The 16,857-nt window shown below is 27.4% G+C and overlaps 3 protein-coding genes across 9 annotated transcripts; 2 read left to right on the plus strand and 1 right to left on the minus strand.

The window, feature by feature from the left end:
• Window positions 1–395: 395 nt before the first annotated feature.
• LOC107998978 (tudor and KH domain-containing protein homolog) lies at window positions 396–12,212 on the plus strand. The gene is made up of 8 exons (XM_017058574.3): window positions 396–804; window positions 884–1,292; window positions 1,383–1,592; window positions 1,680–1,843; window positions 1,931–2,151; window positions 9,185–9,356; window positions 9,488–9,790; window positions 10,082–12,212. Exons 1-8 carry the CDS (start codon window positions 709–711, stop codon window positions 10,328–10,330), a joined length of 1,824 nt encoding a protein of 607 aa, XP_016914063.1. The 5' UTR covers window positions 396–708; the 3' UTR covers window positions 10,331–12,212.
• Window positions 2,215–7,906, minus strand: LOC107998979 (protein roadkill). 7 transcript variants are annotated; one of them, XM_062082972.1, is made up of 6 exons: window positions 5,201–7,906; window positions 4,537–4,744; window positions 3,839–4,165; window positions 3,318–3,569; window positions 2,646–2,793; window positions 2,215–2,494 (listed from the first exon to the last, which is right to left on the minus strand). In XM_062082972.1, exons 2-6 carry the CDS (start codon window positions 4,588–4,590, stop codon window positions 2,304–2,306), a joined length of 972 nt encoding a protein of 323 aa, XP_061938956.1. In that variant the 5' UTR covers window positions 4,591–4,744; window positions 5,201–7,906; the 3' UTR covers window positions 2,215–2,303. The 7 variants fall into 7 exon arrangements, with proteins under 7 accessions (XP_061938956.1, XP_016914069.1, XP_016914068.1 ...); XM_017058580.3 differs by having other exon boundaries at window positions 2,215–2,572; window positions 3,839–4,041; window positions 7,405–7,903; XM_017058579.3 differs by having other exon boundaries at window positions 2,215–2,572; window positions 7,405–7,903.
• A 205-nt stretch (window positions 12,213–12,417) lies between the features above and the next one.
• LOC107999002 (uncharacterized) lies at window positions 12,418–16,116 on the plus strand. The gene is made up of 3 exons (XM_017058625.2): window positions 12,418–12,668; window positions 13,070–13,289; window positions 15,023–16,116. The coding sequence occupies exons 2-3, from the start codon at window positions 13,278–13,280 to the stop codon at window positions 15,323–15,325; spliced, it is 315 nt and encodes a 104-aa protein (XP_016914114.1). The 5' UTR covers window positions 12,418–12,668; window positions 13,070–13,277; the 3' UTR covers window positions 15,326–16,116.
• Window positions 16,117–16,857: the final 741 nt, after the last annotated feature.

Raw genomic sequence — 16,857 nt, forward strand, 5'->3', positions numbered from 1 at the left:
AACTGTTTAAAATATTTTTTTTTTATTTACTATATTTATTTACTCTATTTATTTATATTTTATTGCTATATTAATAATGTGAATTTATCTTGATATTTTACATTATTATTGATAGCTTATCGATATTTATGTTAATTAAGCTCATAGCTATTGTAAAGAATAGTTTACATTTAAATCTTCTGTCATAATCTAATCTTGGGAACGATGTCATAATCTCTTTTATATTGATACCAATATAATAAATAAAATTAATATAATTTATAATTATACTTAATTTTAAAAATATATTCTAATATCTTTCATCTACGATAAGTATATAATCATGAAATACAAAATAAGAATTTTATAGAAATAAATTATAAATATTTTTTAAATTAATATATATTTATTAAATCATCACTTTAATTTTACTGTTGGTAATAATACGATTTTAAAAATATTTTCGATCTGAGCTCAATAGTTCATCAATCTTTTAAAACGGATGGAATAGACTGACGAAAAGTTATTTGAAACTGTTTTAAAAGTGTATTTATTATAGTGTCAACGTTTCATAATTCGCGCCATGGATATTTTCATAAGAAACTTCAGAGGTTATGAAATATCGAATTCATAACAATTAGAAAGCATGCTTTATATTTAAATCCAAATTTATTTATACAAAAATAACAAATACAAAATAATTAACAAGTTTAAATATTAAAATATAAAATGAGGTGGATGACACGACAGTTTTCGTTACCAATTTTACTCGGTATATCCTTAACAAGTGTGAGCATTGCTATATTATACGTATTATACAAAAAGGTAAGGTTGTAGAAATATAAAAAATTATAATTACTTAACTAATATTATATTTTAATTACTTAATTACTTAATTGTACAGGATGAAGAAGACATTAAATCTAGAAAAAATCATGTTGAAATTTCAAAACGATTTACTGCAGAGTGTAAAGTACCTAGACAATTCGTTCCTGCTGTTATTGGAAGAGGTGGTTCAATGATAAAAGATATACAAAATAAAACTGGAACACAGATACATTTTAAAGAAGATAACATTGATTGCCCTGATCGTATTTGCATCATAAAAGGAAGCTATGAAGGTGTACATTTAGCTGAAGAAATGATAAAGTCTGTAATCCAAAATCAGCCTATAATTGAAACATATGAAATGTATGTACCTCAAAAAGCATGTGGAAGAATAATAGGAAGAGGTGGTGAAGTTATACATCAAATTCAAGCAACATCTAGTGCAAAAATCATTATTGAAAGCAGTTATACTCCTTATGATCCAAGTATGTTCGATTTTTATAAATTCATGTTATTATGCTTTATATTTTTGATTTTATTTCTTCTAAATTTTAATAACTGCTAGTACTTTACAGATGCTGAAAGAAGAATTATTATAAAAGGAACAGCTGAACAAATTGCTACAGCTTTGTTACAAATTGAAGATAAAGTTCGAGAAGAAAAAGAAGCACGTACAAAATTAGAGGCGTCTTCTGCTTCAAGATTGCCTAGAGGAAAATTATCTCCACGTAATACTAAAAATAATATACAATCTGAACAAGTTCAAACTACTGAATTATTACCAGGTATATAAAATATAAATAATATTCTTTTTATAATATTATTGGATATTTTTTTATATTTTTTATATATTTTTTTATTTTTATTCCTAGTTTCTGACGGTGGAATGGAAGTATATATATCTGCAATGGAAACTCCTAGTCAATTTTGGGTACAAGTTGTAGGACCTGGAACTACTGCATTAGATAAATTAGTATCTGATATGACTGTTTATTATAATGATGAAAAAAATCACGAATTGCATAAATTAAGAAATGTAAACATATGATTGAATATTTTAATATCTATAAGAAATAATATTTAACAGATATCATTTAGTAATTGCCTTACATCATCATTTTAGATAACGCTCGGTCAAATAGTAGCAGCAAAATTCAGTTTTAATGAACAGTGGTATAGAGCTGAAGTTATTTCTGCACCTGAAGATGGTCAATGTGAAGTGTATTTCGTGGATTATGGAGATCGTGAAATGGTTCAGCTTGATTGTATATTGGAACTTCGAACCGATTTTCTCAGCTTAAGATTACAGGCGATCGAATGTTCATTGGCTAATATTAAACCAAGGTAAGTTAGTTTTCAATGAAATAAATTTAATCGAATGCAAAAGAAATGAAGAAATTTTCTAAAAAAATTTATAAAAATAATCTTTATTAAAGTTCATTCATTGAAATCAAAAATTTATAATTAATTTTGTTTATATATATAAAGAAAAGATGTCAATTGCTTAATTCACTATCATCCATGTTACTTGATCTTGAACTGCCAATACCAGCTTCACAAACTTCATTAAACAATTCTGGATTTGTTTGTTCCATTATTTTCCATGCTAAATTTTTCTTGAGTACCGTCAAGTTTTCCTCGCAATATGCTAAACTTGCTTTTTTAAGCGCATCGCATCCAAATTCATCTGCAATTAAAAGTCTGCTTGCTATATTTTCTGGAGTTATTGTTTCTATAAGATTTCTTTCACAAAGTTCTTTTAATCCTAAATAAATAATTTTATTAATGAATGCTAGATTTCTAAAAAATAAATTCTTCAATATTATAATACATAATACCTTGCAAAGAAAAACGTTCAGCCAATGATAAAAGTTGTGGAGCAAAATTATCCAAATTATCGATTTGATCGCTATATATATATCGCAAAAATTCTTCAGCTAACTCTTTACTAAGATCCAACAATTCCAAATAAAATACATAACGTTTCTAAAATATTTTAATATAAAATATGATTATCGCAAAATTTAAATATCAAGTAAATATAGTAATAGAATTAAGTACATACCCGTAAAAAAAACAAACTCGAGTAGAAATCATTTTTTTTTTTTTTGGAATCAATTGTATCAGAAAAAATTAGTTGTAAAATTATGTTAGTTACACAAACCATAATAAAATTTTAAAACCAATTTTAAGTAATTTTTAAGTTTTAACATTATACAAAATTTGAATAGATTACTAATATTAGTTATTAAATGAGAAAAAAAAATAATATATTATCTACAACAAATACATTATGAAACTCTAAAATTATAATAATGTTAAACAAGCATATAGTGAAAGAAACACTTTAAAGAACAAATCTATGAAATAAAATAAATATCGACACTAATTTTAATTTTTTAAGAGATATTTTTAAAATAATATAGATTTGTTATTTATATCATTAAAGTTTAAAATAAATTAACTCGAATATTCTGCAACACAGGTACAGAATAACTTCTGACACGTACATTAGAACGTCCGTTTTCTTTATCGATTATGTTATTTTCTTGTAACATCCTCGTATCCATTTTATCTTTTATAGTGTTTGTCTTTATATCTTTCCTCTCATTAAATTCTTTTAAAGGCAAAATCATTTCAGCAAGAACGTTGCTACGAGCAGTCAATACAGTGCTATGAACTGGAATTTCTGTATTGTTTAAACCTCCACAAATTAACTTAGTGTCTGCACCATATGAATATTTTAACAGTCTGGCCATATCCTGAAAAATTTTTATGTATATATTTTTTCGGTTTTATTTTTTAAATTTACATAATTATAAAATCTCTTGCATTTATTTTTAAATATTTTATTCAAAGAATTTACTTCTTTCTTAATTTCATTTAATATTCTTTCTATTTTTTGTTTTCTTTATTTTTATAGATATTCTTCTTTTGGAGAAAAAAAAATTGATAAATATAAACAATGGAGAATTTCAATTAAATTCTGTTTAAATTGCTTTTATATGTATTATGTATTGAAAATACTTGCCTGTGACAAGTTATGTTTTTCGCTTTCGTATTGGATTATCTGTATTTTAACCATTAATACCACCTCACCATTCTTCTTTAAATGTCTGTGGACGATGGACAAGTCTCTATAGCCCAAGGAAATGATGTCCGTGTATGATTTCAGCTCGAGTATTGTCCTGCTAACGTGACAGTATTCCCAATGTTTAACGTCGGCATTGAAAACTGCAAATTGAAATCGTATCTTCGCTTGTTCCGCTTCATCTACGTTGCAGTTCAACATGTTCAGGCACAATACCACCGGGTTTATTATTCTTTTGCCTGTTACCAAACAGTGGACCATTCTTTCCTTTAATAAAGTCGATATCAATGATTGTTTCGAGTGAAAAAAAAAAAGAAAAAAAAAAGAAAAAAAGAAACAGAATAAAAAATGCATTGATTTCTGAAGTAGTGTAATAAAATTAAAAATAATTTACATTTCTTTTTCTACAATTTCAAATATAAAAAAACTAAAAATAGTTAAAAATAGAATAAAATTTTATAATTTTCATGATTCTTATTAACTTTATCTTATTTTATATCTTATTTCTCAAGTTTAATTAGTTCAAAGTTTAATTTAGTTCATTCATATTTAAAATACAAATAATATTTAAGAAAAAAATTATTTAAAATTATAATAGAAAATACAAATTTATAATTGCGTTATATTGTTCTTCTTACCATCAGGATTCTTCCAGAATCTGATGGATAAATTCCATGTGCTGTGAATACCATTTATATTGACGTTGAAGGACGGGCTATCTATAAAGCTTTTCTTCGAAATAGTTCTTTTGTAATTTGGAATAGGCCATGTGTATTTAAACACGACGTCTGAGACTGCTGGTACCAATAGCTCCATTTTATCGTGGCTTCACATAAACGAAAAGGCCTACGATAATCGGATGATGATGAATTATTATGTATCGTAAAAGTCCATTTATTTGAATTTGTTAAAGGAAAATTAATTTATGAATGGACCATTTATACAGTAGAAATTTATTGATACTTTTTATTTACTATAATTTTTCATTCAAATAACTAGAGTTATTGATACATGTAAATAAGTAAATTCAATCGGTAGGAATTCAATTAATTTATTTTTATCATATATAATATATTACAAAAATATAGTATAAAAAATTAGAAAGAAAATATTCTGTTTAGCAATAGAAAATCGAGATGCGAATTCTCATTTATATTTAATTTATTATATTTCAAAATAAGAATTATTTTCATTTTTTATCTTCTTTAATAGTATACACTTTTCTTTCATTCTTATTCATTTTTATAATATAATATTTTTTTAATTTTCATTATTCTTCTCTACATTTACATTATTTCTTACATTTCTGTATTCATCGCGTATATGCCAACTTTTCTCGCCGTCTATTTTTTTTTTTTCTTCCTCTGCGATTCATTTTCAATTTTCTCGTATTCATCAGTCCCTCTACGAGTAAAAACAATTCCTCTGGCGTTTCATAATTGCGACACAAAGGTCACGATAAAATTTCTTCATGAAACTTTGTGAAAATGCGCAAAACGCTTTGTTGTTTGCTGGTCTCGTTATATCTCGTCAAACTTTTCCTTGTATAAATTATAAGTTCAACGTATTCGGATACATACGTTTCTACATTTGGCAAGTCGCCAATTTTCCATTTTAATTTATCTTTAATTGAACGACAATTTCTTGTCACTTGTACGTTTATGCTTTTGTTTCAGACCGGGATTAAAGGGATTGAAAATGAAATCGAAATTTAATTGTAGTTAATCGGAACAGCAATTGCGCAAATGAAAGATTCAAGCCGATTTCAATCGCGACTGTAATCGATTGAATATCAATTATAGAACTTCGTCTCTGCATAGGATAGGATTTTTTCTATACAGGTGTTACCGCAATTTTAATTGGAAACGAGCAAGGAGACCGATTCTATTGGATTTATTTCATATTTATTTCTGTCTTGCCGATTTGTTATATTCAAATTATAATGTTTGTATTTAAAAAGAATTTTACAGATTCAAAAATGGAATTGAACTATAAATTAGAAAAATCATTTATATATATAGTAAAATTTAACGTCAAATATGATAATTATTTAGAATTATTTTTATTTACTATTTTTATATGCTATTATTTTTCAACAGAATCGACTATCAAATTATTTAAAAAAATATTAAATTTATAAAAAATAACATTAATTTTATCATACAAATTTGATCATTCAAAAATTCTTTGAAAATTTTCCAAAAAATTATACAATTTTAAAATTAGATATCTGATAATTGATTATTAGAAAATTTTTGATAATATTTCCCACGAGTTAATATCAATGTCGAATCTAAATCAACGTCGAAATTAAGATGGACAAAAATCGAAGCATCCCCGCAATGTCCCGAACGATCAGAATGGGGGTAGATTCCGCTGCGGGGTAGTAATCGAACGCGAATTGAATCAATCTGGCCGAATACCGGGTTTCGTATCGCGTGCCGAGAAACAGCTAATCACCAGCACAACCTCGAAGTAATGCACACACGATGGTTTTCGAGTTGGAATTACCGCGGTGCCGACGGTCTTCGGTTACACGCGACACGACGGCTTTCGAGGGCAAATCCGACGAGTGCCTCGTTGCCAGAAAGCCGCAGACCACTCCGAAACGCTTTCTATTTCCGTTCTCCTCGTTCCATCATCCATCAGCTTTGATTCACTTCGATGCAGAAAAGCTGTTATAAATTGTATTCTTCTTCTTCCTTTTTTTTTTTCTTTAATTAGTGAAGTGAATCGTTATTTTTCTTTATTTTGTTCATTCTCAGGTTTTCAGAGAATACTTCAATTTTCAAATTTATACTATACTAATATATATCTTCTGTGATAAATTAATGATGATATATTTAATGTTTTTTAATATCGAGTATATATTTTAATTTAAATTAGTAAAAATAATTTATTTTATCTTTTTCAATTATTTAATTCGATTATTTCATTTGATTTGATTGGTTAAGCATATTCAAAAGAACTCTCTATAACAATAACAGATCATTTGGCAAATTAAAATTAACAGATGGAGTAATCGCGTTAACGATCCTTGATTGAAGGCAACAACTACCTCGAAGACCATTTGAGTTACAAATAAGGAGCTCGTTTGGAAGACTTAATTTGTCACAATTAGCTGCACAAGAATTTTAAATTCAATCATCAAAATTCCCTCTTTTCTCTTTGACAATTATTTTTTAATTTCTTGCCTTAAGTTACAAAATTATACTACGAAATATTATATTTTTCTAATTTAAATATTTAAAGATTAAATTGTCAATCGGCAAAAATATTTTCAATCTGACAGCGTTTTCACGATAATGTTTTTCAATAATGGATAATTCAATATTCGTTTCATGAGATCAGCTTTAATGTCCATCGCTTGGCAACCGGAAGAGAATCAAGGGAACAGCGTATTTCTCCGTTTGACATTCAAATACTTATATTACTTGACATTTATTTCGCGCTTGATAGAAACCCATGATCGCGCGTAAAAAAAAACGAAATAAATTCGTACTTACGTAAATATGACACACGCGCCTATTATCACGTTCATTAATGCATCGAGCAAGAATCCCTCTGAAAATTCACTTTTTCATTTTGCACTCAATCTTATTTCGTATATCCTCTTCTCTTTTTATATATTAAATTTATCAGTGCCAAAGAATTAATTCATTCTCGAACCACTCCAAATCACTTTTGATACGTAGAAATATTTCAAGTGTTATTAAATAAAACTTGATAAGATTCTTAAATTATATCACAGATATTACTATTAACAACTAGGAAAATTTTAATTGTCTGATAAGACTTGCAAATTATATCACGGATATCTATTGATAAATAATTGATAATTTGATAAGATTATTTAAATAGTCACTGCAATGTAGTCACGTCTTGATTTAACGAAATAAACTTCTCTTTCTCTTTCTCTCTCTCTCTCTCTTTCTTTCTCTCGTTTCTTTTCTGTTTGTACGAGGATATTGTTCACCACGAAGATCGTGAAACGACTGAGACCCTCTGACCATTACAGAGGGTCTACGTTCATCATCCATTTCATCTTCTCGCACGTGTATACATCTGTGTGTTATAAATGGAACAAGACGTCCCGAAAGTGCTTGAACCTCGCGAAATGGGGGTGTTTCACGCGCACCTTCTTTGTTTCGTGCGATAATACCCTTATCAATTCACGAATTCGGATTGAATACCGTATATGAAACAGGGTTAATGGGAATTGCATAAAGAATAGATCGTTACATAAAAGTTGTAGGGAATCGAGAATGTAGGGAAGCGAGAATGAAATGGATCGATCATGTACAATCAATTTGAGATAATATAATTCTTTTAATCTTAAAATTTTTCTTTTCTTTTTCTTTTTTTTTTTTTGTAGAATTTCTTAGAAGTGAAAAATCTAAGTTTCCAATTGATGAAATTTAGTTAAATTCGAGTCACCTCGACTCGTTTTAAAAATCGAAATTTATCAATTTCTAATGAAATTTTGATCTTGGATGAGATTCATAATCTTGATTCAAGATTTGTGTACAGAGTATATTTACGACTTTAAATTTATCTGTATGAATTTTAAGATCTACAGTTTTAGTTATCTTTAATGTTACTTTAATTAAAAATCCATATGAGTCGACGATTTTTATAAACAAAATACAAATATTTATAGTAAACATAGAGTAAACATGTATATATTCGTAACTTCTAAAAATGTTAAATTTTCCTTGAAATGTTTTTATTGCGTAATTTTCTATCTAAACATTGGCAATCGCAGATTCACGAATTGCGAAGTTACACAGAACATAACATAACAAACATCTCGAAATTGGCAACAAAAAGGAAATCGGAGTAAAATCATAAATACGATTTTATTTTTTTAATGTTTTACGTTTTCAAATTTTTAGTATTTTTATATCACTACCAGGAAGGGATGCACCAATTTATACGAATATTAAGTTGCAAGAAAAAATTATGTTCACATTGTTCTTATCTGAAGAATTGTTTGCAACAAAGCAAAATTTGATTATTGTAATCGAACGAGAGAGAGTATGCAAATATTTATATCAAAATTCATATTTTCCAAGATATGTAATATATAATCGAACTTGGAATTATATTTTGTTGTTTCAAATCCATCAACTGTGAATTATTTTTATAAATTGCATTTTAATACTATAATATATGTATAATTTTTTGGTCTTAGAAATTTATTATCTATAAAATTTAGAATTTAGTAGAATTTCTGCAGTATTTTTCATTATTTTAATATAAATTTTTCTTCTTTTTTAAATACAGAGACAACGAATGGAGCGTAGATGCTTGCAACTTGTTTGCAGAGTTCACTTGTGTGGCTGAATGGATAGTGTTGACAGCTAAAGTTAGAGGTTACAAAGAACGGAGTTTTGGCTATGGAAGATCTCGACGAGAAGGTTCTCCGATTCCTTGCGTGGATCTTTTTTGCGATACGGTATTTCATTAAGATTTACAAAAAGAAAAATATCATCGAATATCTAAAGTATCTGAAATATCTGAAACATCTACAATATCTCTTAACTTCTCTTATTCTTAATTGTTATTTTCTCGATTCACACCGTTTAGACCGTTAATGTTGGTCAAGAGTTGATAAATGAAGGCTTCGCCGACTTAGAAGAGAATCTGTCATCGACAGCTTCCTCGACGCTGTCGTTATCCAATCGAAGCCACGAAGTGACGGCTATTTCAACTCCCACGTCTACTTCCCCACTGGCGAAACGAGCTTTGAGTCCTGAAATGTTAACAGACACTCCGAATAAATTGGATTCAATTTCCGAATTGCAAAATACTTCGATAATAGATCTGAAGATAACATCCAATATACATGGGCTTTCTCAAATTGAAGAAATCGATTTGGTAACACCACAGGTGAGTGTATTTGGAATTCGACTTCAACTTTAAATTTATCAAAAATTAATATTTCTTCAATTTGTGTATAGAAAAATTAAATATTATTAGAATATCAACAAGACTATAAAATGGAAAAGTGATAAGAAACGATGATCGTAAGAAAATCCATGTCGCCGGAAGTTCAATCATAGAAAGTGGCCGGACATCGATTTTTGTTCTTTTCATTTTCAAACGCGTTCGCCTGCGGTTAACCATTGAACCGATGAATATGTTGCGACCGTTAACAATGTCTGCATCGATTTCTTTCAGAAACCCAGTACACGAATCGAGGAGATCGATCTGGTGACACCAGTGAAGGACGAGACCAAACATTTCATCGAGAACGAGAAGAAAGTGCAGCACGAGGATGGGCGTGGTGATTATCTGCGGAACGGAAATAGCAATCAGTATGGGAGATCTTGCAATTCTCAGATGAAAGTCGCCAAATACTCGCCAGTCGCGCCGGCTGGCTACGAAAGCGATATTTCGGATGATTCAGGCGAGATGGAACTAGGGTAAATCCAAAGAAACGGCCATACCTTTTTTTTCTTTTTCCATCGAGTTACGCTTCTATTTTTTTTTTTTGGCCTCGTAGTCCTTTAGGATATAACAATTTAATCTTTTCTCGATAGAAAAATGAAAAAAAAAAAAAATAGTATAGAAGTCATGCAATAATTTAGATCTTTTATTTATACGCTTATTTTTTGAAATTATGCTGTAATTTTTCGATATTCTTCTAATATTTTGGCAATTTCATAGAAAGTTATGAAAAAGAAAGTTATCGAGTAATAAAGTAACGGAATTTTTATATTTATCAAAACTGGCAGAAGAGAGAATTAAGAAATAGTTGGAGAATCTCATTCTGAAATATTTTACTGCTTTGATTTTTTTTTTTCTTTTTAATGCTTAAAGTATAATTTAATTTTTACTTTTCTGTTAAACTATTCTGCGCTTTTTTACTTACTCATATTCAATTTACTTCTTTTATTAAAATAATTATTTTCAAGCCATTTAAAGTACAAATAATTATTTATTATGTTATTTAATTTGCAAATGATTCTCTCACTATTTTAATAGATGCATTTTAAATCTATTTTATTCGCTACGCGAAACATATTGTTTTCTAGTATTTTGCATTAATAGACTCTGCCATTGATTAATCAAAATCATCAATTAAGCATAGAATTGTTTTCACACGCTTTAAAAAATGGTACATAATAAAAGAAGAATTGTAAGAGCTTAAAAGCGGCATAAAGTAGATGTTTTAAAAGCAGTTGTTACTTGAAGCACGATAAACTCCGAAAAAAGCTCTTCCTTATTCTTCTTCCAAGTAGTCACGTAGCGCTACTCTTGAGATCGTGCATTATTTCTCTCAGAACACGTACGCTACTTAAAGTATGCTCAAGATTAAGAAACTATGTGCCTTAAACTGCTTCGTACATAATTACCATTATTGAGACATAAATATATAGCATATAAGAGTTGCAAGTATTACAAAATGTATACAAATTAAAAAAAAATTATGTAGATCGTTCTATTTTTATAAGATAACTAATTAATTAATTAAGCTCGTTTTCATATTAGATTAGTGGGAAGTAAATGAATAAATTATAAATAAATATATAAATATTATTTTTTTATTTATACTTTAATTAAAAAACAATCTCGATTTTATTGGCAAATTATGAAGTATTTTATTTATTTTTTAAGTTTTGATATTCTCAAACTTTTAATTTCTTTTTTTTTTAAATTATCAAAATTTTTGCAGAAAAATTCCACTGATTTAATTAAAATTATGATTTTAAAACTACAAATAAAATAGTGCCATATTGTTCTATCTTTTTATTTTTTTATTTTTTTTATTTTTCTTTTTTTTTTTTTTTTTTTAGAACTTAAAGCAGTTAAAAATAAAGTGATAATTTTTAACACAAAAATATAAACAAGTTTTAACTGTTTCTATAAAAATATAATAAACTCGATATATATCATTCATTTATTTTCCACTAATATAATAAAAGTATAGTTCAAAGCGACAGGATTACTTACTAGAAAAAATAATCGATTCCTATATTAAATCCATTGTTGCATATTCTTAGTTGACTTCTTTATTTTTCTCTTAGATATTTATTTAGATAAAAAAAAAATAAAAATAAAAATAAAAATTATTAATTTGTTTCAAATTGTTTCCACTATAGATCTGAAAGCTTTACAAAGATTACTCGTTTTATTCGATTATAATCATATGTAAGATCACACGTGTATCTTTATCTTTATATATGTATCATCCGATATATTAAACACGAAATTAACATTCATGAATCTTCTTAATCGAATATTGTAACTCGAGTAAACGAGGAAGCAAAGATATTCGTGACGAATAAAATGATCGTTCTATAAGATATTTTATCTGTTCGATGCCTTCTTAACGGAACCCTAAATCGTCGTTTCCTTTCACTTTATCCATCGCGCCGCTGCTTTCTCGGATTACGGCATTGTGATACAAGATCGCCAATTTTTCGGAGCTCCTTGTCCACTGGTAAAAGTCGAGCTGACAACCAGAAAAAAGAGGGGACAAAGCCCCCGGCGTACGGCAACAACGGTAACACCGCTGACAAGAGAAGACGAAGAAGAACAAGGAAAGAACGATATCGGAAGTTACTACAGTGGAACAGTGAGTAGAGAACTTGCTCATCCGACACGAGACTATGCGAAACTGTATCTATTTTTACGGAATATAGTTATTAGATTAGAAACTTAATAGAGCAATTTTGCGATTAAAATGTTTCTAAGAAATATTTTAGAAGGGAAAAGTAAGATGAGATATGAATCTTAACTTTGACTTTATGAGTTTACAAAGGTAAGTTAACAAAGGAGGTTAATTTGAATTTATAGGTTAATTTAGAAAAAAATCAAAATTGAAATCTACATATTTAAACAACTTAACTTTTTTTTGATAAATATTTGTTAAATTGTTCTCGTATTGAAAAATATAGTAATATAATATAATTTTAAATATAAATAATAATATAGTTTTAAATATTTATTTTCTTAAATAATCAAACCTATCGATAAAAAATAAAGTATTTTTTAAATATGAGAAATAACAGGAGTAATACCAATTTCTGTAACCAAATAATTAAACTTACTGGATTTCATTTCCAATGAAACGTATCGTATCCACGATTTCCTAAACTAGTGAAAAAATGAAAAAGAAAAAGAAGAAAAATAATTCCCCATCAATTTTCGCGTTCTTCGTAGCCACGAAAATCGATTCGAAATACAGTAAATAGAGGATAAAGAAGTGCCATGAGTAATTGGCATCGCTTGGAAGCCGATGTGCTCGATGATCAGGAAAAACGAGAAAGCTGCGGCCAAGTGAAACTGTATAAAACGTCGGTAACTCGGCATTCTATCATCAGTTCTACGAATATTCAAACCAGAAGCGCGGTGACCAGTAATCTCAGCAATGAATCAATTGGTAAATTTTTATTTCTCTTATGGTGTTTTAAGTTGAACTGTTGAAGACAATAGCTGCTATGTAAGTATATTATAAGTGCTTCATAACTATCTGGATCCTTATATGTAATAAAATTAAAAAATTAATAATTTAAAACAAGAATCCAAGAAAATAATTTTTATTAATTCTTTGGCATTGTAATAAAATTAATAACATAATAATATTAATATTATGAAGTTTTATTTTGAGTAATTTTAAAATGTGAGAATGAGAAGATAGTCTGATATCTGTTATTTCTCACTTTTTGATAGATATTCTAAATCTATCATCTATTTGAGCCATTTTTTGAACCAAATACACACTTCAATACAATTATTATTTGGCTTCTCTTCTATTTCTTTGGCTTCGCATAATAATAGAATACATAACCAGCTGTCAGTTTTGCAACAATAGGACATGTTTTAATTAGTCCTATTAGCTCAATTGTTAATCATTAGATGAAATTATTCGATGGTTCGCTAATATGAGTTAATTGACTATGAAATAAAACAATATTCGATCGATGATTCAAATTTATAAGTTAAAATTAAGAACTTCTACCATCCAATTTCCATTTATATCCAAAATAAATTGTTCGATTATTTAATTCTTTTTTTATTAAAAATCATAATAATAATGTTTTTAATAATATCACAATTTCATAATAAACACAATTTCAAAAATTTATTTGATATAATCGATAATTATCGAAATTTTCTCGCACATTATCACTCAAATATACCGCGATATAAATAAACTGGATATTAATTGAAATTTTCCCGTTAAATTTGTCCAAGAGAGGGTCTCTGTAATTATTGTTACCTTGACCTTCTTAATATATTCCTCAGGTTTGATATTAAATAATTACGCGTTCGTGCGTTGAAGTCCTTGGAACTAAGTTTGTCATTCGAAGAATAAGAAGAAATTAAAATGTGTAAACAAATCATTCAATCTCGTCATTAATAGATTGATAGAACTTTTAATTAAACATGTGGAACAACGGATCATCTTTATTATTTCTTCGTAACGTTTGATTTCATTTCAAAGACGAAGATTTAAAAATTAAATCGTTCCTACATCGAAGATATCTTACATCTCCAAAAGAAACTTAATACGAGGAAGATTAATTTAATTTTTAAAGGATTTTCCAATATATACTCTGAAAGTCAGAACACAGAAACAAGAACATAAAATGCATAGTCAGTAACATTAATTTGATCAATGAAAATTAGAGATCACCAGCAAATATTAATAATTTTAACTAAGAATACTAATAATAATTATAAATTGAGAAGAAAAATGGAATTTAATAGCAATAAGTATTATTAAAAAAATAGTTGTTTCTTTTCTTCATTTAATCTAATTAGAATTAAATTATAATTGAAATAGATAAAATTTAACGTTTATATTATAATATAATTTATTATAATTTTTTAATTCTTATTAATTCTAAATTATTTCTTCCAAGTTTAAAATAGTTCCATTTGCACATATTTTTATTTTTCAACAAAATTCCAAAGTATCAAATTTTTGGAAATATATGAAACTACTATTAAGTGTAATATATAATTAGAATAATAATAATATAGTTAGAAATTATTATTTAAACGACAAGTACAAAGAGTTCTCGTTTTTTTATTTAATATAAAATTCAAAGAATCTCAAAAAAATAATATAATAAAATGAAACTCATTTTCAAAATTCTTCCATTATAGACAGTAACATTTCTTCTCTTGTGCGGTGTCTACGGTGCTTTGGCCGGACGTCGTTACATAGCCATTCCAATGGATGGGATCGACGTGATCGAGCTGAGTCCAGTGGCACCACCCACACCGAGGATTGCCCGTCAAACCGAGGCTTACATACCCATACCAGTTCCTAGTATTTCTCAGGAAGAGCTCAAGAGTCCTCGGCAAGAGAGGTCCAACGTTCACATCCTGGATTATGTGGATTTCGGTGGACAAACCGGATCGAATGGAGCCTTCAGCTGGTACGCCGATTATCCGGCACATCACTAACGATCCAAAGGATCGAAAGTAGTTTTACACACGCCATGCATCCTGCTTATTGTACGATAATAATTAAAATTAGATATTGTGAAAGAGATCGAAGAAAAAATTACAATTTGTAAATGACATTTTATCTGTTTGATTATGGATTGAATGATATTGAAACATTTTTTTATAAGAATTATTTACATAATGATTAAGTTGATTGAATCATTGAGTTGAAGATTTATTTGTTAAATAGTTTTTAAGACGTGTGATTTATACGAGATATGTAAGTTTGAAATTTGAATTATATTTTGAGTTAGCGAGATTTAAATTTTTGAAATTGTTGAATTATTTGTTGAAAAAGTATAATTTACTTTTCTAGAAAATGTTAATTTATTTGATTGATGTATTTTAAAAATTGTTTGATTGAATTGAATGATATTGAGACATTTTTTTATAAGAATTATTATACATAATGATTAAGTTTTGAGTCATTGAGTTGAAGATTTATTTTTTAAATAGTTTTTAAGACGTGTGATTTATACGAGATATGTGAGTTTGAAATTTGAATTATATTTTGAGTTAGCGAAATTTAAATTTCTTTGTTGAATTATTTGTTGAAAAAGTATAATTTATTTTTGAAGAAAATGTTAATTTATTTGATTGATGTATTTTAAAAATTGAATTTATGGAATGATTTCTTAATTTAATATGAGATGTAAATATTCTAATTAATTTTTGTGTAACATTACTGATATAATTTTTCAGTAAATTAAAATTGTTTGAATAAACCATGAAAAAATTTGATTAATCAAGATTTGATGTTTTTTTTTATCGAATATTCCTAAAAGAATTATCAAGAGATAATTCAAACTAGAAGCAATGCTTTTGAATTAAAAAAAAATTAAAAATTTGTATTCTTAGTACACAGAATTATAAATATACAGAATAAGTATGCAAATGATAATTATCTTACAGATAAGTATATAAAATTTGATAAAAATACTTTTATTTTTTGAATTATCACAAAAATTTGATTTGCCACCTCTTTTTGACTTATATTTTCCTACTATTTCATTATATTTTTTATATAAAAAATATTAGAAAATTTTTTAAATATCATTTCTGTTTTATACTTATCTCTTTAAGCTGCCATATACAAAAGTACACATAAAATACGTTTCTATATAATGAAATACATTTTACGTAAGTTAAACAAGATCAACGCCATCTCGCGTTTGGATCACCGAAGCTCCGATTTGTTACTAGCATAGCAGAATATGCAAGGAGGTATGTGAAGTCATAGAAAAAGATAGCAACATTGTGCGAGAAGGATAGAGAGCATTTTCCACCATTTTGAATTATAATACATAGAAAATTCATTAATTATTCATTTTTTTTACAAAATTTCTACATTTTTAAGCTCGTATTTTGAAGCTAGAACTTTAGGCAAACTTCTTATATTAATTTTAATAAGAAATTCTTTTCTATTAATTATTTATTACCGATTAACGCATCATATTTTTTACTACATCAAAGACGCCATATTGAAAATT

Source organism: Apis cerana, linkage group LG12 (assembly GCF_029169275.1).
Source record: "Apis cerana isolate GH-2021 linkage group LG12, AcerK_1.0, whole genome shotgun sequence".
NCBI classification, from domain to species: domain Eukaryota; kingdom Metazoa; phylum Arthropoda; class Insecta; order Hymenoptera; family Apidae; genus Apis; species Apis cerana.